This window comes from Myotis brandtii, unplaced genomic scaffold (assembly GCF_000412655.1).
Source record: "Myotis brandtii unplaced genomic scaffold, ASM41265v1 scaffold456, whole genome shotgun sequence".
Classification (NCBI taxonomy): Eukaryota; Metazoa; Chordata; class Mammalia; order Chiroptera; family Vespertilionidae; genus Myotis; species Myotis brandtii.
This window is the reverse complement of record NW_005367431.1, coordinates 5381221-5404477: the sequence shown is the minus strand read 5'-3', so window position 1 is coordinate 5404477 and position 23257 is coordinate 5381221. Positions and strand designations below refer to the sequence as shown.

The window sequence follows — 23257 nt, the reverse complement described above, 5'->3', positions numbered from 1 at the left end:
AGATGGGCTTGTCGGGGCGCCTGGCCGATGAACCCTGGCGGGAGCTACAGGCCGGAGCGGGGCCGACGAGCCCGTCTCCTGGCTCCTCCGCAGGTGCTCCAGCCCTTTCTTCGGTTGTGTGGAGACACAGCCGCTAGAACAAAGGCAAGGAGGGGCCCCGGCGCTGGTCGAAGGGAAGTCTAGTTGGAAAACCCACTAACCTGGAGGGACCCTGAAACTGGAGGGTTACGCGCCCACTGCGCTCAGCCGCTCCGCCTTCACACAAACTTAGGCCCCCAGCTGCTGGGAATGGTTCGTCGTCACCTATTTCCCAGTGCGTTAAAAATGGTGGTTTCTGTTTAAGATAAAGGTAGGGCTAGGGAATGATGTGTATAAAGGCATGGCATACTAGTGATGAAACCCGAGCAAAGAAATAAATGCACAAGTGTTTCCCCAAACCTGGAAAGCTCTGGCCTGCCAAGGACGGCGACCGGCAGAGCCTGAGGCACAAGGAACTAAGGGACCCAGGCTTGCTCTAGCCCAGACCCAGAGGAGCAAGGGCCACTGCTGCCTGGGGGAGCTTGTGCAACAGCCCCGGTAAGAGCCAAGAGTAAGCCCCAAACCACCAATTCCCAGTCGCTGCTTTTGGGGCTCAGGTGGAGAAACAGAAAAATCCAAAGATTAGTCTGCATTTCCCCCTCAGTGCGAATAAGAATAAAGATGTTTTATTCCTCTGCTCTCGTATACACACATCCGCAGAGCACTGGAATGGTTCCATGTCATTAAACCTTTAATTACGTAGCTGTTTTCAAAAACCACGTTCAGAGTAGAGGTTTTTTCAGAGGGGCTAAGTTGTCAGGTGGCCAATGCAGAAGCTCAGCCCTCATCCCTTCAGCAAATGCCCTCTGCCAGCTCAGGGAAAACCGTCCATGCCTTTTGCCCTACAAAGTCAGAGAGCAATGGCACCAAGGCCATGGCAGGGCTGCGCTGTGTAGCCACCTGGCAGATGTCACCCAGAGGTAAGACTTGGGGATCGACCCAAGCAGGGACCTGGGTTCCCAAGTGCCCTCAACTCCTGGGTCCATGGTGAAGGGAGGCCTCTCAGTCATACTTAGGTGTCCTGGTGGTGAGGTGCCTGTTCCTGTTCCGGTCATTCCCATTTCCGTGTGTCCATCAGTGAATCATCAGACGTGCCCCTATTCCCACAGTCCCTAGAGCTTCAGGTGGGCAAGGGGCTCACAGTTTACAAGTAGCCTGGGCCACTTTGGAGCTGGTTTTTCTGTTAAGGGCTTGACAGATAAAGGCCCCAGCTTCCAGGAGCTTCTGGAAGTTCACGCCCTTTGAGAAACAAGTTGGAAGATGCAGTAAGTCATGATATGCCCTCAATACCCAGGGAAACATCACATTCGACAGATAACTCTGATACTGAAAAAATAAAGGTGGCCCTGGCCGGTGTGGCTCAGTTGGTTGGAGCATCCTTCCGTACACCAAGAGGTGGTGGGTTTCATTCCCAGTCAGGGCGCATGCCCGGGCTGCAGGTTCAATCCCCCATTGGGGCGTGTATGGGAGGCAACCAATCAATGTTTCTCTTCTCTCTCTCTCTCTCTCTCTCTCTCTCTCCCCCCCCTCTCTTCCTCTCTAAAAAAAATTTTTTTAAATGAAAAGAAAAAGTAAAGGTGAAGACAGGCTCTTGTTCCTCTAATGATGGACACCAGCTAGCTGCCTGTGAGGTCATGTCCTTCTGGCATCGCCCCCCCCCCCCCGCCCCCCGACTCTCCTTGTATAGGATGCCTCAATCTGTGTCATGCCACCACCAGAATAGGAATCTCTGTCGGTCTTGTTCAGTACTCCATCTCCAGGGCCTAGCACAGGGCCTGGCCCACAGTGGTCAAAAGGTACATATTGAAGCAATGAACTGAGGCAGAGGGAGTAAAAACACCTCCTGAAAGGGCCACTCCAGAAAACCTGTTCATAGCAATAGCTCCTATTTACTGATGTGTACTGTGTGCTCAGTTCTGGGCTAAGCATTCTACGTTTTCGTAGTTCATCTTCATAACGGCCCTACAAGATAGGTGCTATTATTATTCCCATTTCGTAGGCCCAGAGAGGTGAAGTCATTTGTCAGGTCACACAGCCTGTGAGTGGCAGGACAAGGTTTTAAACCCAGGACGATCTGATCCCAAAGAGCAGCTGCTGTGCTTCCGGTCCACACTGGCTGCCCTTACTGACTCTGACAGAGCCCTGGGGGCTAATTCTACTGTCTCATTCTACAGAGAACAAAACAAAGGTCTAGAGACAACTGACTCATTTCAGGTCACACACCTGACCCTTTTGGGGGGCTCTTTCCTTACACCCTGGTGCCTCCTTAAACCAAACTGTCAAACTCACACGGAAAGCCTGGCCTTTTCCGGGCCTGGATCACCCACACTCTGCTATCTCAAAAGTACACAATAATCCCCTGGCACCTTTCCCCTCTTAACTGCTCCTCCTTCCCTCCTCCACCGACCCCCAAAAAACAACTAAACAAGCCCATCAGCTTCTGTCCCCTGGCTAGTTCAGGGCTGTGGCCGCAGGGGCAGAGAAGCTTACCGTGTGAATGCCCAAGCCCTCCAGCATGTAGACCAGGTCCTCGGTGGCCAAGTTTCCCGATGCCCCCTGTGCATAGGGACAGCCTCCAAGTCCTGCCACAGAAGAGTCCACGACACTCACTCCCATCTGGAGACGAAAGGATGGTGACAAGGCTGTCACTGTGGGGGCCAAAGCCGACAAAGCGGGTCCTTATAAACCTCCCAACTGTCTGCTGCCTGAAATTCCACTGCAAGTTATTCATTCCTTTGGTTTATGATTCTGTTAAAGTGGAAATCCCACTGAAAGAGTGTTCCTCTTTTTAGCTCTCTCCGGGCCAGTGTGAGGCTTTTTGGTGTACACTGTTTCCTCTACCAGGAACATCCCCACTCAGTTCCTTCAATAGTTTCAAGGTTCCCTCTTACCCTTAAGGTCTCAGCCTACAAGTCACTTCCTCAGAGAGGCCCTTCCTGATCACAGACCTCAAGTCACCGCCTTCCACTGAAGGGATTTCAGATCCCTGTTGTTTACTGTGATTCATTTATGCACCCTCCCTCACAAGGCTGCTCTCTAACCCCAGGGACCCAGGCCATTTCCCCAGGTCAGTCATCTCCTACTCTCTTAGATGACTGTTCCCTTTCTCCTCCTTAAACTTCTAACAGACCTTAACACATTGCATACCGCATAGAAATCTCTAAGACATACGCCAGGGACCGCACGTTTCTGGGCAAACTGCACGTTATTTAAATCATCATAATGCACTTTAGGTGTTGTTTTTCAATAATTATAACATTTTTATTTACAAAAACAAACAAAGTTCCTAGTACTTTTTTAACGTATGGTACTGCGTAAAACATTTTCCTCTATGAAGAGGGACCAAACAAAATTTACATAAGTATCTAGATTCGCTCCTTTTTCCATGGGCGTGAAAAACGAGAACACTCGTGAGCGGTCCTTAACAGATGGCGCGCGAAACACGAGAAAACTCCTGAGCGGTACGAAATGTGTTAACAACCTTGACAACCACAACTCTGAGAAAATAGACCCAGAAAGTAATAGAATCACCTGAGACATGAGCCTCTCCTAAAGACAGCAGGGTAGAATGAGACTAATGCTCCAGCAAGGTAGCCTGTGGTCAGACACTGAGAACGTTCCTTCTAATGGGCAGCCAGGCCATGGACTCCTCATACAGGACCAGCCCACAAGAAGCAAGCCTCAAGGGAAACCCAACCTGAAGTTTCAGTCCAATCTCTGGGAAGCAGCATTAAGGCTCTCCCTCTGACCTCTGCCTACCTCCCTACTGCCTGGCTCCTTGCCTGCTGCTCCCACAGAGGCGCTTGCACACTCAAACCCGCATGTCATCCAGGACCAGGGCCCAGTAGTCCTCCCCGAACCCTCCCTCAGTCTCACAATGCAGTGCTGCCCAGCCACCTCTGCTCCCTGTTCAACTGCCGAACTTCGTCAGGTCCTTCAAGCCTCGCTTAGGCCTCTTCTGGCAAATCCTCTCTGACCTCCCTGCTGGGGTGGGGACCTTCCTCAGCCTGTGCTTCCTTCGAGCATTTGTCATAATGCATGAGGATTATCCCCTAACTCCTGCACTGTCACCCCTAACACACAGACATAAGAACTTGTGGGGCAGGGTCACATGTCTATGTCCATCATAGTGAGCCCAGGGCCTGTCACACAGGTACCAGCATTCAGCACAGTGAAGGCTTGCTGAAAGCACAGATGAAACACAGGTGTCCTGCCGCCACGTCCTTTGGGAGAATGGACACATGCCTTTCTCCTGGGACATGCCTGTATTACCTGCAGGGCCATCAAGGTGTTGGCCAGGGCCTGGCCATAGGTGTCATGACAATGGACAGCCAGGGCAGACACGGGCACCTCGTGCATGACAGCAGACAGCATATCCTTCATGATCCCAGGGGTGCCCACGCCGATGGTGTCCCCCAGGGAGATCTCATAGCAGCCCATTGAGTACATCTTCTTGCTGACCTGGGAAAACAAACAGGCACATGGAGGACATCAGATTCCCCAGCCAAGGGTCCAAGGCTCTGAAACAGGGGTCCTTGGCCTGTCCAGAACACCTCCATGTCTGAGCACTAAACCAGCCGGGTCACAGGCTCCTTACAACTTTGAGTGGAATGATATTCCTCATTCTTCTCGTCAGGACACCGGATGTCAGGGGCAGGCTCTGGGCTCCGACCCCTGTGCTTTCCTCCCACCCGGGTCTCAAACTCCAGTCCTTCCCTTACCGCCTTCATACACTGTGGCAGACCCAGCCACTGGAATCAGTAAAACTGACCCCTTTCTTGTAGTCTTATCCTTGGTGGGAAGGTCTGTGAAATCAGGCGTCAGAGGTGCCAGCTTTATATTTTTAACAGAAGTACGTAACTATTTAAATGTTTAGAAGCCTGTTTACAAAGCCCTAAAATCACTGCAAAACCAGAGTGGTGTAAGCCCGGCCCAAGGAGATGCTTCCCTACATGGTGCTGCTGAGAAGGTGGAGGAAGGATGTGGCGGAGCCAACACTCAACAGTGGTCTGTGGCATAAAGGAAACGGTGAGGAGGGACAGCAGCCCGAAGCCGGCGGGGGCAGGCGGGCAGCAGAGGAGCGGCTCGGGAGGGAGATGACGCTGGGGTAAAACGGCAGCTCTGCGCTCACTGGCTGTGGGATCCTGGCCAGGGACTAACTTTCCTGAGCTTCAGTTTCTGCTTCTGAAAACAGTGACAACAGGAGGCTGAGCCGTGGAGCACAGCAGTCACTCTCAATCCCAGATGCCACACCGACCATTCCTCATTTTTGGATGCTACCTGGTTTTGGGGAAGAGCAAGCGGGCTTTGGAGGTAAACGAGATGGGGGTGGAGACCCAGTGGCACCACTGGCAACCCGCATGGCAAGTTAGTCTCAACAATAATACCGAATTTACAGGGTGGTTTTGAGGACTAAATGCCATGAGCTCTTGTGTCGCTCACGCTCAAACTCAGTTTCCACACTGTGTCCTCAGGGCTGATTTGGTTGCTGCTCAGAGGATGTGAAGTGGCCTCTCTGACCAAGACAAGGCACCGCAAGAACCCTGGGGCGGGGGGGTCCTCTCCAAAAAGGATTATCACCTCAATTATTGCCTGTCCACTAACCAGACTGGAAACTCAATTGGAGGCATTTTACTCTGCAGGGAGGGCAGGGGTGTTAACAAGGAATCAGTGACCCATCAGGAAAGGGTGGTGAGGGGAACCTATGCACTCAGGGGCAGGCAAGGAAGCCAACCTCACAACCCCCCACCCTGACACTCACACACCTCAGCTACTTTGGCTGGGGAGATCTTCCCTTCATAGGGGCATCCAAGCACACAGGAGACGTATCTGTGGGAAGACAGGGGAATGGTGTCAATGCCCCTGGCTTCTTTGGTCAGCAGGGCTGAGGCAGGGGGGCTGTCTGACACACATTCCTGGTTAGCCGGAAATCAAAACCTGAACCTGGGCAGGAGGCCAAGTGCCTGGAAAGGCTAATTCAATGATGTGGAGCCAGAATGAAGGTTGTGCCACTTAGTGCCGGAGGGGGCAGTGGAGAGCCACTGCAGGGAAGGGAGGGACTAACAGGCCCGCAGTTCAGGAAGCAGGGGTGGGTGGCATAGGTTCTAGAGAGGCAGCCAGAGACCAGCAGGAAGGGGAAGCTGGAGAAGGCACTATGAGCAGGCACCTGAGCCGTACAGAGGTGGGGTAAAGCAGAGCATGGGCCAGAGTAGCTGGGGCCCATACCCACCGGAGGGGACCAGGGACCCATGAACCCAAAGGCAGGGATAAGAGCTGGCTGGCCTGCTCTGGTGAGCTGCCAGACAATTCATTCACTCACTTATTCAACTGATACTTACCGAGTTGCCCACTATGGGCCAGGCACTAGGGAAGCTCAGTGAGCCAGACTGACAAGGACCCGCCCTCACAGTGCTTATTTCAAATCCGGGAGATAGCTGATTAAGGACAATCAATGAGATCATCTCAGAAAGTGACGTGCTACGAAGGAAAGGACCGGGAATGCGTCAGGAGCAAACAGAAGAGGCCAACAGTGGCTGGGTGCCGCAGGAAGACCTCTGGAAAGACAGGACGCTGCAGCTGGGAGATGGGGACGGCCACAGGAAGAGCATTCCCGGCAGAGAGGACCTAGTGCAGATGCCCTGAGTTGGCAGAGCAGGTGTGTTCAAGACACCGAACAAAGGAACAGCTGAGGCACGGAGAGCAAGAGGCAAAGAAGTAGGACATGAGGTTGGAGAGTTGGGCATGGGCTTCATTACGGGTCATGTTAACTACGGTAAGAAGTTTGGGTCTTGGATGGAGGTGGCTCCTATTTCCACCCACACCATTGGGCCAGGGGCTCCACTAAAACCTTTTAGAGTCTACAAAACTATTCTGCATATTCAGAGGCATAATAAATATTTCGTGGTTAAATAACTTCAGCCTCAAAGATCTCAGTATATTTTTCTTTTCTGTTTTTTAAAATTCTCATCAGAGGATACGTTTTTTACTGATTTTGGGGGAGACAGAGAAAACATTTATGTGACAGTGAAACATTGATCAGTTGCCTCCCCTACACACCCTGATCCGGGATTGAACCCACAACCTGGGTATGTGGCCTGACTGGAAATCGAACCCACAATCTTTTGGTGTAGGGGATGACACTTCAAACAACTGAGCCACTTGGCCAGGGCTCAGTATATTTTTCCATTTAAATTCTCCCCCTTATTTTCCAATCGTTGCTGAGCAGGGAAAAGAGAGATACTGAGAAAAGAGCACAGGCTTGGGTGCAGGCAGACCTGACAAGCCCCTGCTTCCCCATCCATCCATCCATCTGCCCATTGGTTCCTGAGCACCTACTGTGTGCTGGGCCTTGAGTTGGGAGAGGGGCACACCTGGACCGAGAGAAATGTGGGTTCAGTCTAGCGGGGTGGGAGGCAGGAGATGATTTAACAAGTAGCCAAGTGTTATGTTAGAGGATGTCTAAGGGACTATGGGAGCCCAGAGGAGGAGCACTACCTCCAGCTGAGGGGCAGAGAAAGCTTCTTGGAGAAACTGGCATCCGTGAGGGGCCCTGAAGGATGAACAGGAGTTAGTCCTGACAATTAGGATACAGGAGGAAGAGAGTGCTGAGACTATGGGAAGTGTGTGTAAAGGCCCAGAGGCAAGGAACAGGTGACAATGAAAAGACGTTCCAGTTGGGCAGGAAGGGAGCAGTAACCAAGGAGGCTGCTCGGAGAGCAGAGGCTGACTCACACAGGGTCTTATGAGCCAAGTGGAGTTGGGAGTCACTGTACGGTGTCTAACCAGGAAGTGATGTGGTCAGATGTGCATTTTTTTTTTTTAAATCAAGGGTGTTTTTATTGATTTTTAGAGAGAGGGGGAAGGGGGGGAAAGAGAGATATGAGAAGCACTGATCAGTTACCTCCCATATTCCCCCAACTAGCAATCGAACCCACAACCTTTATTGGTGCATGGGACAAAGCTCCAGCCAACTGAGCCACCCGACCACGGCCAGATGTGCACTTTTGAAAGCACTCTGACTGCGATTTGGACAGCTGTGTGACCTTACAGCAGACTCTTCGTCCTTCCTGAGCCTGTCTTGTCACCTGTAAGTGGGGCCAGTCCCCTCCTTGCTGGCCAGTTGTGAAGTTACATATGACAATTCCTGGCACTGCTGCTCTTAAAGATGTGGTCTGGAGGCTTAAGAGGCCTAGGGGATTCTTTGGGAACGTGTGAAGTGTTGGTGGTGTAGCCAAGAGTAAACTGACCTCCACAAAACGGGTCTAGTCCTGTCCTACTAGATTTCCTCTGGTGAACTGACCCAAAGACCAGGTTTGGAGAAAGCAATTGCTAGGATTTCTTGTGACCACATCTACTTGGGAAAGGATGTCACGGTGTGGAGCTTAGGCTGTCTGCCCACAGGATGAGTTGTGGGGGAGGGTCACTTGGGTCAGAGTCTGTACTGGCCAGAATGGTACTGAGGAAAAGACAGACAGCACCGATGTGGTCTGACTCACCCCCGCACAGGGATACCGGCTGCCTGAGCTGCCTTCAAGACTTGGTCAAACCGCTGCAAACTTTCATCTATGGAGCAGTTGATGTTCTTCCTGGTGAAGAGCTCGGAGGCAGCTCCGAAGATGCTCACTTCCTTCGCTCCAGCAGCCACCTGCCAACAGCCAGGGAAATTCCTTTTAGCATTTTCCTCTTCAAGGAACCCCAGAGTGGCAAAACCCTTGTCTTAACATGAATTTTATGATATATGAATGTTAAGGATTGAATTGTGTCTCCCCAAAAAAGGTATGTTGAAGTCCTAAACCCCAGTACCTCAACATGTGTTCTTATCTGGAAACAGGGTCATTGTAGATATAATTTATTAAGATGAGGCCATATTGGTTCCTCTCTAATATGACTGGTGTCCTTATAAGACAGTGGCCATGTGAAGACAGAGACACAAGGGGAAGGCCAGTGAAAATGGAGGCAGAGATTGGAGCGATGCACCTACAAGCCAAGGATGTCAACGATTGCTGGCAGTCACCAGAAACTAGAAGAGAGCATGGAACAGATCCACCCCAGAGCCCTCAGAAGAAACCAACCCTGCCGGAGGGACTAACAGGCCCGCAGTTCAGGAAGCAGGGGTGAGTGGCATAGGTTCTGGAGAGGCAGCCAGAGACCAGCAGGAAGGAGGAGCTGGAGAGGGCACTATGAGCGCCTTGACTTCAGACTTCTAGCCTCCAGAACTGTGAGAGGATACATTTTTGTGATTTTCAGCCACCTAGTTTTTGGTATTTTGTTATGGCAAGCCTGGAGAATTAATACAGTGAATTATCTTAAATAATAAAAGCCTAATATGCTAAATGTCCAGTTGTCCATTCAACCAATCAAAGCATAATATGCTAATGATATGCTAAGGCCGCTCAACTGCTCGCTATGATGTGCACTGACCACCAGTCGGCAGACACTCTAACCGGTAGATTAGCTTGCTGCTGGGGTCCGGCCGATCGGGACTGAGCGAGACAGGCCAGACACGCCCTGGAGCCCTCCTGCAGTCCCTTCTCAGCTGGTCAGCCTTGGGTGTCGCTCCCCAGCCCCGATCAGTGCACCTGATCAGTGCACCCGTGGGGTCCCCTCCCCTGCCCGAGTGCATGAATTTTGTGCACCGGGCCTCTAGTACCTCAATAAGAAAGAAACCTTGGCCTTCCCTGGGGGACCTGCTATGACCACTCTGGAAGTCAGTCACTCCTAAAAGAAGCTTTTTGCCTCAATTTGGAATCAATATCTCTAATGATGTTCTCATCTAAAGTTATAAGAAAGTTGGCAGATTCTAGCAACTACTGATGAAGCTCTATGGAGTGCTTGCTTACCTTTCTCTAAAGAGGAAATGGGTAAGAGCAACAAAACTGCCATTGATTAAGCACTTATCTTCCACCAGGCTCTTGCTAAGAAATTCATGTGCATTTTATCTTCTGAAATCTTCACAATGTTACCCTATCACGAAGCCTATTTTATAGGCGGAACCTGAGGCCTGTCAAGACCACAGAACTGGGAATGGCAAGGCCAGGACTGCCTCGTCTGACTGTGGTGACTCACCACCACTGGAGACAGCCCTCAGACAGATGTCCCACGACAGGGACTGAGGCCCAGGGACAAGGCAGGGACCAGTGCCATCCATCTCATTTCAGGGGCCCCACCAACAAGCTTACCGCTGCCTGATAGCCTTTGAAATTTGGGGTCAGGACTGGGTAGTTGATGCCAGGAAACTTCTGGATGCCCTTCAAGACTTCGATGTGGTCAGCCATCTGGAACCAAAGGAGACATGGCAGAGTCATCACCAAGGGCAGGCAGAGAGCTCAGGTACACAAAACCATTTTATCACAAGATCTCTGTTCTCCAGGCCCTTGGAGAATGAGTCCTTCCTCAGAGCTGAGTCTCCCCAAGGCCTTTATTATTTGTGTGACTGCTGATGGGCCAGGAGGCCCCTGGGTGTGGGCAATGGCCCCAATTCCTCCATATGGCTAATACTGTCAGCTGTACAGAGCAGTGACCGCAGTAACAACACTAGCAGCCGTTACTGAGAACACACTCCAAGCCGGGCACTGGGCTCAGCTCCTCTGTGTTATCCCATCAGCTGGGACAGGACCTTTCTCCCCACGACTGTCTCTGTGAAGCAGGCAGAATCCACGGGCCAGGCCTAGAAATTCTAGCTTTCCAGGGCCAGAAGAGGTCACCTTCAACCTGTAGAGGGATGGCCTTAGCAAGGTCACCAAGCAATTCCGGGGCAGAGTCCAGACTGAATCCAAGCCTCCTGCCTCCCGTGTTACAGACCTCTGAAAGCCAGAGACCAGGAAACCTATGTTCCTGACTTCTAATTCCTCTTCCAGGGCAACTGCAAACCTTTCCATCCCTCTCATCTGAAAATCTCTCACTGAGGGCGGGGACTCACCTGAGGAACCCACTTGGGAGACACAAAGCTGGTGGCTTCTATAACGGGGAGTCCTGCTTCAGAAAGCATGTCTATCATCCTGATTTTCACTGGAGTAGGGACGATATTCTGTAATGGAAAGACAAACACTAGAAAAGACAGCTCAGCAAAGTTGGGAAGAAAATGGCCTCAGAAAGCAGTGCCTGTTAGTTCAAAGTTTTTGCTACAGCAAACACTTCACTATCTCAACTTTTAAACACTAATATGAATTCACATGTAATCCTCACCAATAGATAAGGTACAAAGCGTCTTCAAATTCTACAGATAGCATTTTGCAGTGGAGGCAGCTTATCATCTGAAAGGGCGTTAATACTTACATGGAAACCATATTTTTCTGCCATACAGGCTTTTTCTTAACTGAAAGTTTTTTTGGCAGTGCCTGTTAGTTCAAAGTTTTTGCTACAGCAAACACTTCACTATCTCAACTTTTAAACACTAATATGAATTCACATGTAGTCCTCACCAGTAGATAAGGTACAAAGCGTCTTCAAATTCTACAGATAGCATTTTGCAGTGGAGGCAGCTTATCATCTGAAAGGGCGTTAATACTTACATGGAAACCATATTTTTCTGCCATACAGGCTTTTTCTTAACTGAAAGTTTGTTAATTAATTACCCCATCATAAACAAACGGAGAGCAATGTACCCTGGCCTGAAAGGGCAGAGATGACTAACCCTTCTGGTTCTTACGAGATGGGGCCCCCAAAGTATTACATCCTCCTTTTCCATCTCCCAAGTGGCACCTGATCTCATCCTCACATGGTCAGCCTACTGTTTCTCTCCCTCCCCCACCATGTCTAGTTGCTAAGCAGCTTCTATAGGTCCCTTTTCCCAAATCTAATACCATTAGTCCATCATCCCATGTATATTATGGCCTGGTCTCACTCCACCAGTTCATCCCACAGGAATCATCCTAGAACACTTTCTACTGTCTCACTCTACCACTCAAAAGCCTTCTGTGGCTCCCTAGTGACTACAGGACCAGGTGAAAAATCCTAAGGATTTCAGGTCCCTCCATACCCTCCCCCACGATTTCTCTTGCACTGCTTTAATGTAATCTATTCCACAGATAATTTTGAGAGCGCTTCATATTCCAGGGATTGTGCTAGGTGGTAGGCGGTACTGCAATGAGCAGACAGGCATGATTCTGCCCTCATGGGACTTACAGTTTTTGTTTCTAGCACATGCTCAACATTAAAATTAGTCTGGTCTACTTAAAAAAAAAAGAAGCTTTCTTAATGAAAAAATAGTTAATACATGATTGTTTTGAAAACACATGCCAAAAAAAGAAAAAAAAGAAAAAAAGAAAACCACCCTTAACACCTCCCAGATATGTAACTTTCTAGATCTGTGCAGTCCAGTATATTAGATACTAGCCATACATGGTTATATAAATTTAAGTTTAAGTGACATGAAAATAAAAATTCATGCTAGTCACATTTCAAGTGCTCAATAGCCACATGTGTTTGTCTAGTGGCTACCACATGGGACAGCTCAAGTCTGGAACATTTCTATCTTACAGGAAGTTCTACTGGACAGCACTACTCCAATTTTCTTCAGGTTGTAAGGAACATCCCCAAGGTTAAATCTTTGCGTGTGGCCTTCATGACTTCCTTTGGATAAATCCTCCTACAAGGAATTGCTGGATCTAAGGCATGCCCTCACCCTCACACTACACTCCCCCAGCACTCATCAGCCACCCCACCCCACTGGGCCTTGAAATGGACCTGGGGCTACCACACCGGTTGCATCGCCATCGTAGATTGTTTAGCCGTCACAGGAGCCTGCCGTTCTCCCCACCAAGCCCTAGGCTGGGCAGAGTGATCGTGTCTTGCATTGATAGCTCTGTCAGTCCATCCCTGCTGCACCTACCCTACCACACGAACTCTCAACGCTCAGAAACAACTTTTGTGGTTGATTTCCAATTTTACCTTTTCATTTTGTAGTCCATCTCGGGGACCAACTTCCACAATTTTCACCCGCTTTGGGAACGTACTCACAGATGAGGTGCTGACCTTTGGTTTAAAAGAATAAACAGAAAGTAAAACAGGAACAGATGGTCACAGTTCCCCAGGGGGTGCACACACATGAGGAAGAGGCGATGTGACCACCCCCCCAGTTGGGAAGGAATGAAAGCACTTTGATTTTTCCCACGGTGACTAACGGGGCTTGCTGTGCAATATATTAGAGTGGTGTTTTACCATACTTTTTTGGGTAAATTTGTGGAACTCATTATTTATTTATTAAAAAAGATTTTAACTGGCTTGTAGAAAGAGACAAAGACATCGACTTGTTGCTCCAACTCATTCACGCACTGGTTGATTCCTGTACGTGCCTAGACCTGCCCAGAACCTGCAACCTTGGCTTATCGGAGGCCTCTAACCAACTGAGCCACCCGGCCAGGGCTTGGAACTCATCTACAATAATAAAAGCTTAATATGCTAATTAGACTGGACGTCCTTCCGGACGACCTTCTGGACAAAGCTGGGGCTGCAAGGGAAGCCTGGTCTGGGGTCTGGAAGCCGTGCCGGCCGGGAAAGGAAGGGCTACTCTTGCACGAATTTCGTGCATCAGGCCTCTAGATATTGTAATACTTGAACAGATGTAAACACCTAACTTACACTCCTCTTGTTCCTTTCTGCCTGTGTGACTAACTGTGGATGTTGCATAATGAAACCAAATAAACCCATGAAGTGGGGGGAAATCCCCCAGAGGGGCAAATCTGAAGGAATGGATCCATCTTCAGAATACTGGCCCCGGAACCAACGTTTCTCACCGTTTGACTCACCTCTGGTCTGTTCTAGAATTAAGAGCAGAAGGACTATTTCACTTAGAAGCGGGAATAACAAGAGCCAGGCTCCTCGCGCAGGCCCATCTCCAGCTTCCCGCGCCCGGGCACCCCCACCGCCCAGCAGGTGCGCAGTAGGCGAAGCCGGGGCGACCCTGCTGCTCCCTCGGAAGCCGGGCGACCGGCGACACTTCACAAGCCAGAGCTGGAGAGGCCGCGGCGCAATGAGAGGGAGAAAGGTGCCAGGGTCACGCGAAAGCGCCTTGAGCAGGGAATTAGGGCACCGGCAGGTCGCCCCCCTCTGGGCCTCAGTTTCCCTCATGACCCTCAGGGATTTGGGGTGCACAGACGGTCTCAGACTTCAAGGTCCGCCTGACTCTGGCCTGAGGAGCTCTCTGGCTTCACTTCTCAGAACAGCCGACACGAGCCACGCCCCAGACCCGAGCGTCACGGTGCAGAATGGCCGCCCGTCCCCGGCGGGGCACTTACAGCCCTGACGGACGCCAAGCCCACCAGGCTCTGCCGCAGCGACCCCCTCATTGTCGCCATCTTGGCTCAGCTGACCCGGCGGAGCCCGGGGGGCCCACGTGACTACACACCTCCAGGTGGGCGTGGCCCCGCCTGAGGGGCGGGCCTCCGAGCGACGCGGTGACGTGTGACGCCCTACGCTGGCCCCGCCCCCAGCCCCTCCGCCTTGATTCCTCCTGGCCGGCTCTTCCGGACCCGTTCCCGGGTGTTCCTAAGCCCCGTTTCATTGCCCGGTGAAGTGAGACCTAGGACTGTAAAGATGAACAAAAATTAGCCAAAGCTTTTGTCTTCATAGGCTTAGAGTCTGGAAGGTGTGGGAAGACATATTAATAATGTCGATGAAAGAATGGTCAGTCTATAGAAAACTCTTATCGTTTGAGCCAAATTTTGAGGACATGCCAGGAAGCAAAATCTCAATGGATTAAGTAAATGCTCTGAAGAATTTCGGTTTTGGAACTTTATACATTAGAATCAAAGAAGGAGCCGTAAGGAGGGTTATATGAAATCGATTGGTGGTAGATGAAGGCACTAGAGCCCTAGCCGGTTTTGCTCAGTGGATAGAGCATCAGCCTGCGGATTCCGGTCAAGGGCATGTACCTTGGTTGCGGGCACATCCCCAGTAGGGGGCGTGCAGGAGGTAGCTGATTGATGTTTCTCTCTCATGATGTTTCTAACTCTCTATCCCTCTCCCTTCCTCTCTGTAAAAAATCAATAAAATATATATTTTTAAAAAGGCACAAGAAACAAAACAAAAACACTAACAAGAAGAAAGCAGAACAGTAGGAAATTTCTAGGATTGGATTAAAAGCAAAACAGAAAGACACTTCCTTTACATTGGTGGGTACAGGATAGTTAATAATTAACATGCACAATACAGAGGGGTGGTATGTGGACAGTAACAATGAGGAGCCCGCTCTGTGGTCTCCTGCTCTGTTGGTCTTGTGCTTTGGTGCCAGAAGTTGTGCCTCTGACATTTCAAAGTTACGTTATACTAGACACACAAAGACGATAAATATATAGGCTCAACGTACAAACTGACCTTTGTCAAGTAAGCTACAGGCCTATGATGTGACTAACCACCATGACCCACTTTAGTTAGGAAATTTTATATTCAGACCATCCTGTATGGTTATTTTCGGTCACCAGTTTGTAAGGCCTGCCATGCACCTCCTCCCTCCCTGAGGTGTCAGGTTTAGTATGTGGCCCTTTTTTTAAATATATAATATTTGCATAATTACTACCTTTCACAATAAGATGAAGCATTGCTATTTGCCACACACAGTTTGAGTTCTTTGCATGTATTAACTTATTCATCACTATCTTCAGAATTCAAATGCTGGTAGTTGACTCTAGAGAGAAGCATCCTTTGCTTTCATACCTTGAAGAATAAGTTAGACATCCAGGTAAAGAGGATACAAGAAAAGCTTTCCAGACAGAGAGCATAGCATATGCAAAGACTCTGAGGCAAAGAATTCTTAGAGCAGTGTTTTTCAAAATACATGTTGTGGTCATAATATCAACGTAGTGGATACCAACTTAAAAAAAAAAGTTGTTCATTGTGTAAGTACTAAGTACTGCTTTGCAAAACTTTTGTTATTACATATGTCAAATAGGTTGCAATGTAAAATAAATTTCTTACTGCAGACAGTAATTAAAAGTGTTTGAAAACATTGTTTTGGAAACATGAAAATAAGGCCAGAATGATTGGAGAGCAGAGACGGAGTAGGAAGGGGACTTCCTACTAAAATGAGAGGGATTAGCAGGCACCATACCATAAGGCTTTGGAGATTTATATCAATAACAGCTATCCTGCCCTCGCCGGGTGACTCGGTGGTTGGAGCATCTTCCTGTACACCAAAAGGTTGCAGGTTTGATTCCTGGTCAGGGCATATGCCTAGGTTTCAGGTTCGATCCCACATATAGGAGGCAACAAGTCAATGTTTCTCTCTCAGATGGATGTTTCTCTCCCCCGTTTCTCTCTAAAATAAATTTTTTAAAAATCCTCAGGTGAGGATTAAAAGAATAATAACAGCTATCCTAATAGCGATGCATTTGAAGGGTTTTAAGCAGGAGATACAATCAAACTTGCATTTTGTAAATAGTCACTATGGCTACTGAGTGAGTAGATCTGCAATGGGTGAGTGCACTAAATAGCATTCTCAGGGGAGGCAGAGAAGGCACTGTCCCTGCCTTCAAGGGGCTCAGATTTTAGCGAGGGAGAGAACAGAGATGATAAGTGTTCTGTATGATTCCGCAGCACTGACAATTTCCTCCATCATAACAGTTAAAGCACTACCCACAGAATTTGCTAACCTGTAGCTTGAAACCCAAAAATACTAGCATGGTATTAAATTAAATGACTTTCAAGACTTGTACACTGAAAACTACAAACTGCTCTCACATCCATGTTTCTCTCTCCCTTCCTCTTTCTAAAAATCAATTTCAAAAGAATGGTACCGGAAGTGAGGAAGAGAAAACCAAAGAAATTACATTTTTTGTTCTGCATTAAAGAGGCATGACTGGCCCTTTTAAAACACAGAAACATAAAGCTATAAGCAGTCCACATAGAAACTGAGGAAAGAAAACTATAACATGTTTTTTGGTAGAAATCATTTGACATTAAAATTTATTTATTTGATTATATTTTAAAAAGCAGCGCAGAATCACATCCATTTTCTTCATAGTATCACTGCACAGACTGAATTTCAGAGCCCTTAGTTGGCTTTGGAAACTTCTGAAGAGCTATTAGTCTAGCATGCCTTTCTTTTCCCTCCAGGCTCTCCTGCTCTTTCAGGGGGAGCTGGTGACAGTCGATGCTAAATAAATAGCATGTGGTTGAGCTTGCCAAACCCTTTAAACCTTCTCCCATAGGCAACAAGGTGAACTGGCTTATTCTTTACCCGAAGGCATTAAGCAAGCCGGTTATCAAACAGAGAATGGAGGGGAGATTCCACTGTAGATAATGTCCAAAGTTCGGGAAGAATGGACTCAGAGAGCTTTAACTGGTTAGTTCCTTCTTCTGCTGATGAGAGAGGTATGCCAGCAAGGTGGCTCAGATCTTTGATCCACTGATAGAGCAGTGCACTCAGTTCCTTTGATTAAGGTATGTAGGAAAAGCCATCTCTGGGTAGAGAAGAGTAGGTTATTTCAATGATGGAACTGCAAGAAGAAAATCAAAACTGAGCAGCAGGCAGTGTTGCTTTCCTCTTGAACTCAATGATCACTCCACGCCCATCATCTTTATGGTCCACGCAAACTCAACTGGAAGAGCAGAGGGTGGTAACTGGGGCAGATAAATGAGGAGACCTCCGGGTGGATTTGTGGACCACTTCAGATCTTTCTGGATTCCCAGCATCGTTACCTGAAGAAAGCAAAAGGCAATGGGAAAAACATTAATGCATTAATGAGGACAGAATATGGTCTGAACATGGTGGAAAACAACCAAGCTGGGCCCAGGAAGGGAAGACCATCCAAAACAGTGGTCGCCAACCTTTCGGACCTCACGGACCACCAGTGGTCCACCAGTTGGTCTAAAAGGGGAATAAATATGGGAGGAACCTGGGGAAGGAGGAAGTAGAGAAGACCTGCCAATTCCTTTTTAAAAAGTTACATCTTTGAAAGGACTGAGGCCCCTTACCTGTGTAGCGGAGGTAGTTTTGGGGGATTTAAGGCTTAAGACTCCATTTTCTGGCCATTTCAGGAAAATGGCATAAACAGCTGATTCTTTTGAGGTATACCTGGGAGAAAGAAGCATCAGTATCAAAGACACCTGGCTTGTTATCCTGACACCTAAGGTTATTACATATAACCTTATACACTCCCCTTCCTATGATCTACGAACCCCAAGCCCTGTGCTTATCACTGACACGAGGAAGCACTAATAACTCAATACCAATTAAGGTCTGTGGGAAGAAAGCTGCCTCTTTCTGGTGGTATCTTCTATTTTCACTCTCTATTGCAGCGGTTCTCAACCTGTGGATCGCAATCCCTTTGGGGGTCGAACGACCCTTTCACAGGGGTCACCTAAGACCATCGGAAAACACATATTGAATATATAATTACCTATTGTTTTGTGATTAATCACTATGCTTTAATTATGTTCAATTTGTAACAATGAAAATACATCCTGCATATCAGATATTTACATTACGATTCATAACAGTAGCAAAATGACAGTTATGAAGTAGCAACGAAAATAATTTTATGGTTGGGGGTCACCACAACATGAGGAACTGTATTAAAGGGTCTCGGCATTAGGAAGGTTGAGAACCATTGCTCTATGGGGTTACAAGTTTTCTTGAAAATTTTTAAACTCTTATACCAGTTATTTCACACTGAGGCCTTCTGCCTTATCATTCAAATAGTTTTTCAACTCCAAGTCCATGTGAAAACACCAGAGGATATAACAAGGGCAAGATGTGCAATGAAGACAAATTTGTAATTCTGAGATTTCATGCTTAGAGAAGAGGATGAAAATCACTAACCGGAAGCTCATCTGAAACAGGAATGGCCATGTTTCCCCTGATCCAAGGACCTACGCTCTACGATATAACACTAGCAGATTTATTAACTCATCGTATATGCCTGGCACTCTGCTGGAAGCTTTACATACATTATCTCATTTAATCCTCACAGTAGCTCTAGGAAGAATCATCACCCCATTTTGCAGTTGATCAAATAACTAGATCCACAATTCCAAGTATGAATCATGACTTCCGCATTTACTAGCTCTGTGATCCTAGGCAAGTTATAGTACTGCTCTGGGCCCTCTTTCTCACTTGTAATACGGAGATAATAACAGTATCCATCTGGTGGGCTTGTTGAGGGGATGAAATGGGTGCAAAGAATTTAGAATGGAGCCTTACACATTGTAGTTGCTGCACAACTATTAGCTAGTCCTATTTTTAATTAGACCAGGTAAAGTATCAAGTAAACTGACTGATGTTTTTTGATGGTTTTTGCACCAAGCCTATCCCCACCCTAACTAGTCAAAGATATCCCGGTGGCTTAAGCCATAAACTGGGGTACAAATGAATAGCAAAAGAACAGCTTGTGGGTTTCAAGACGACTTCCAGTGCGGCTTCTAACCTTGTGGACCAAGGAGATGCCAGGTCAGGATGGGCACAGTCCCGCTCCCACACACAACAGAAGACAGGACTCACCATACAGATTCGTTCTTTTCCAATTGTACCCTCCATGGTTTAGAGGCATAGATGGCCTCCCCACTGATGCTCAGCCACTTCCCAACGGCGAGCAGCCTTTCTTGGAAGATGGGAAGGATCAGTCCGTCTTTAGTTGGCCCAATGTTGAGAAGATAGTTTCCTCCCAAACTTACTGTCTGGACCAGTTCCTGGAAAGAGTGGAAACAATGAAATCCTACTTATGAATTCCAAGCCTGGCATAATGCCTAGAACACACTGATATTAAGAGAAGAAAAAGAATCTAGGGCACCTTCTCTCCCTGCTTTGTGAATGTCCTTTACCCTTTTGAAAATACTATATATTTTTGTCACTATAAAAGCAAGACAGATTATATAAGAAAACTGAAAAATCCTGCTACAAGATGGAGAAATATATTAACTTGAACTCCAGGGAGTGATCACGGGCACTTCCCTGGGAGACTGCCCTTCCATGGTGCCACAGGCAGTGGGAAGGGTCCTGTGTCAGAAGCACAGAGGATGAGCAGGAGCTGAGAACAAAGCACTTGGCCATGAAAGGATCACATGGAGCCATACAGAGAGAATATGGCGGTCAGAGGGAAGAGGTTTAGAAGGGGTGCTGTGGAGACTTTGGGGAGATTGAAGAGATCTGAAGAATTTCAGGACTCTCTGTATGTGATGGGCTATATAAACGTATATGCTGCCCTGTCGGGAAACCATGCTATAGAGATACAGTAGTCCCCCCTTATCCACTGTTTCGTGTTCCATAGTTTCAGTTACCCATGGTCAACCACAGTCTGAACATATTAAATGGGAAAACTCTAGAAATAAACAATTCATAAGGTTTAAGTTGCACTCTGTTCTGAGTACCTCACTTCATCTCATCAAGTAAGCATCAAGTCATTTCACATCATCACAAGAAGAAAAGTGAGTACAATATAGTCAGATATTTGGGGAAACCAAATTTTTGGACATAACTTTCATTACAGGATATTGTTCTATTTGTTCTATTTTATCATTAGTTGTTGTTAATCTCTTACTGTGCCTAATTTATAAATTAAACTTTACCATAGGTATGTATAGTTTAGGAAAAACAGGGTTTAGTACTATCCTGGGTTTCAGGCATCCACTGGGGGTCTTAGAACATATCCCTGAGAATAAAGCATTAACCCATATAAAATTGATAAACATTTTAATGGTTCAGGACAACCCCCAAATCTACTTAACTATCCGTTATGGTTGAAAGAAATTGAAACAACCTAATGTCCAACTGAAGATAACCCTGGGAAGAACATGTCTGTACATAAAACTCTCTTCTGTAATTACAATGATTCCCTTAGGACAGACTGCTCTGAGTATGTCCAATAACCCAAAGGGCTCTATCCACCTGCACGTTCACCCACCGTGCTGCCACCACGCTCAGGTAGAAGGCTGGTTTGAGATGGCAGTTAAGAAATAGTTAACTCATGCCCAGCTGGTGTGGCTCAGTGGTTGAGTGTCAACATATGAACCAGGAGGTCATGGTTCGATTTCTGGTCAGGGCACATGTCTGGGTTGTGGGCTCGATCCCCAGTAGGAGGTGTGCAGGAGGCAGCCAATAAATGATTCTCTCTTATCATTGATGTTTCCATCCCTCTCTCCCTTCTTCTCTGAGTCGTCGATCCCCAGTAGGGGGTGTGCAGGAGGCAGCCAATAAGTGATTCTCTCTTATCATTGATGTTTCCATCCCTCTCTCCCTTCTCTGAAAAAAAAAAAAAGGAAAGAAAGAGTTAACTCACAGGTGTCTTACCGAAATGATTTCCGATTCACTTGCAACTTCAGAGATCGACATAGTGCGACGGTAGCCCCAGGACCGCTTGTCTATGGAGGTGCACATCTCCCACTTGTGATTTGGCAAACTTGATGGCTGGAATTTATCTTCGCAGTTGTAGTATCCTCCATGGTGACAGGAACAGTTAAAACCCCATCGGTCGTTTACCACTACTTCATCCTAAAGGAGGAAAGAGTACTGGGTCATCAAGGGTGAACCCCTCATCTTCCTTACATAACGCAGTGCGATAAATTAAGAACCTATTTGGAAGCAAAGAACAGACTTAGCCTAGAGCAGTAGTTCTCAACTGGGGCTATATTGCCCGGAGAGGATTTTGGCAAAGCCTAGAGACATTCTGGGTTGTCACAACTGGGGTGGTACTACTGCCATCTAGAGGCCAGGATAGTGTTGGCGGCCAGGGATGGTGTTAAACTTTTTACAATATAAAGGACAGCCTCATCACAACAAAGAAATATCAGCCCTAAAAGTCAACAGTGCAGAGGCTGAGAAACCCTGGTCAAGCGATCTGTAACGTTAGAGCTGGAAGAGCTGGTTTTAAATATTATCTTGGAAACCATTTATGTGTTTCTCTCACATCAGTATCTCTCTCTGTCTTTCCCTCTCTCTCCCACTCCTAAAAATCAATGGAAAAATATCCTCGGGTGAGGATTAAAAAAAAAATAATTAAAGAAGAAAAATAAAGTTTATGCTTCAAGGAAGGGGAAAAAAGAATTAAAAGAGAAATCCTTTTCTTAAAATATATTTTTATTGATTTCAGAGAGGAAGGAAGAGGGAAAGAGAGATAGAAACATCAATGAGAGAGAATCATCGATTGGCTGCTTTAAAGGAGAAACCTTTAACATCCATTACGTCCCTGGGTCCCTAGCACCCCCATGGTGATGTTGTTATTACTCCAGATCTTGTCTCCTTATACTGTCTTGTATCACAACAGATAAATAAGACATAAGTAATATAATCACATACCTTAACTGGGCTGTCATTGTAGAGCCAAGAAAGAAAATCTGTGGAGTTCCAGTAAGAATCAGGACTTTCCCAGTCTCCATCAGACCAAATCAAGTCAGGTTTATACCTGAAAGACATGCAATTAGAACAAAGTTCATTACCTGAATCCATTCACAAAAGTCTTACCAATCATTTTTTGCAACACATACTTATAAATCTTCTTTCACTTTTTTTTCTTTAAATCCTCACCCAGGGATACATTTTTATTGATTTCAGAGAGAGGAAGGAAGGAGGGAGGGAGGGAGGGAGGGGGAGGGTTTTTTTTTGAAGGAGGGCGGGAGGGAGGGAGGGAGAGAGAGAGAGAGAGAGAGAGAGGGAAACCTTGGTTAGTTATCTTTCAGATGCACCCCAATTGGGGATCAAATCCACAATCTGGGTATGTGCCCTGACTAGGAATCGAACCTGTAACTTTTTGGTGTACGGAACGATGCTCCAACCAACTGAGCCACACCAACCTGGGCTCACCAATTTTGAAAGTACCATAAAATTACCATAGTGCAGAGAATGTGGGAAACTAAAGAGACAAAAACAACCACACAAAATGCCCCTGCTGTCATAACCATTGTTCAATACACAGCATTTTGGTATATTTTCCCCTAATCTTTTTTTTTAATGTCTTTTTAAAAAGTAGAGTTGTAATCAGTATTATACAATTTGGTCTCCTTCCAGCAACTAATTCCAACTAAAAGAATGGTGTTTCAGGACTACAGGATTGAGGTTTCTGCTTTTAAGATGCATTAAGAGCCCTGGCTGGTGTGCTCAGTGGTTAGAGTGTCGGCCCGTGCACCACAGGGTCACAGGTTTGATTCCCAATCAAGGGCGTGTACCTAGGTTTGCAGGTTCCATCCCCCGGCCCAGTTGGGGCGCATGCAGGAGTCAACCGGTCTCACATCAATGTTTCTCCCCGCCCCTCTC

At 47.4% G+C, this 23257-nt stretch overlaps 2 protein-coding genes across 5 annotated transcripts in view; both read right to left on the bottom strand.

Moving 5' to 3' along the window:
• Nucleotides 1-676: 676 nt before the first annotated feature.
• On the bottom strand, nucleotides 677-14430 carry HMGCL (3-hydroxymethyl-3-methylglutaryl-CoA lyase). 2 transcript variants are annotated; one of them, XM_005875211.2, is made up of 9 exons: nucleotides 14313-14430; nucleotides 12967-13050; nucleotides 10997-11104; nucleotides 10257-10352; nucleotides 8574-8722; nucleotides 5844-5907; nucleotides 4351-4539; nucleotides 2569-2694; nucleotides 677-1317 (listed from the first exon to the last, which is right to left on the bottom strand). In XM_005875211.2, the coding sequence occupies exons 1-9, from the start codon at nucleotides 14370-14372 to the stop codon at nucleotides 1216-1218; spliced, it is 978 nt and encodes a 325-aa protein (XP_005875273.1). In that variant the 5' UTR covers nucleotides 14373-14430; the 3' UTR covers nucleotides 677-1215. The 2 variants fall into 2 exon arrangements, with proteins under 2 accessions (XP_005875273.1, XP_005875274.1); XM_005875212.2 differs by lacking the exon at nucleotides 14313-14430 and adding an exon at nucleotides 13824-14293.
• A 2514-nt stretch (nucleotides 14431-16944) lies between these two features.
• FUCA1 (fucosidase, alpha-L- 1, tissue) overlaps nucleotides 16945-23257 on the bottom strand; it is a 14238-nt gene continuing 7925 nt past the window's right edge. For all 3 annotated transcript variants that reach the window (XM_005875209.2, XM_005875210.2, XM_014546908.1), the window contains 5 exons: nucleotides 22304-22409; nucleotides 21299-21499; nucleotides 19514-19701; nucleotides 17989-18088; nucleotides 16945-17712 (listed from right to left, as the gene is read on the bottom strand). In XM_005875209.2, coding sequence (XP_005875271.1) covers nucleotides 17572-17712; nucleotides 17989-18088; nucleotides 19514-19701; nucleotides 21299-21499; nucleotides 22304-22409 — 736 coding nt within the window. In that variant the 3' untranslated portion in view covers nucleotides 16945-17571. The remainder of the gene's footprint in view (nucleotides 17713-17988; nucleotides 18089-19513; nucleotides 19702-21298; nucleotides 21500-22303; nucleotides 22410-23257) is intronic.

What these genes read in the sequence shown, in the direction of transcription:
- HMGCL (XM_005875211.2), bottom strand. Translation starts at nt 14,372, where the DNA reads ATGGCGACAATGAGGGGGTCGCTGCGGCAGAGCCTGGTGGGCTTGGCG. An exon ending in CCCCAGCCAAAGTAGCTGAG is followed by an intron (nt 4,540 to 5,843) that starts GTGTGTGAGTGT and finishes TTGTTTTCCCAG; the next exon opens with GTCAGCAAGAAGATGTACTC. An exon ending in ACACCTTGATGGCCCTGCAG is followed by an intron (nt 2,695 to 4,350) that starts GTAATACAGGCA and finishes TTTCGTCTCCAG; the next exon opens with ATGGGAGTGAGTGTCGTGGA.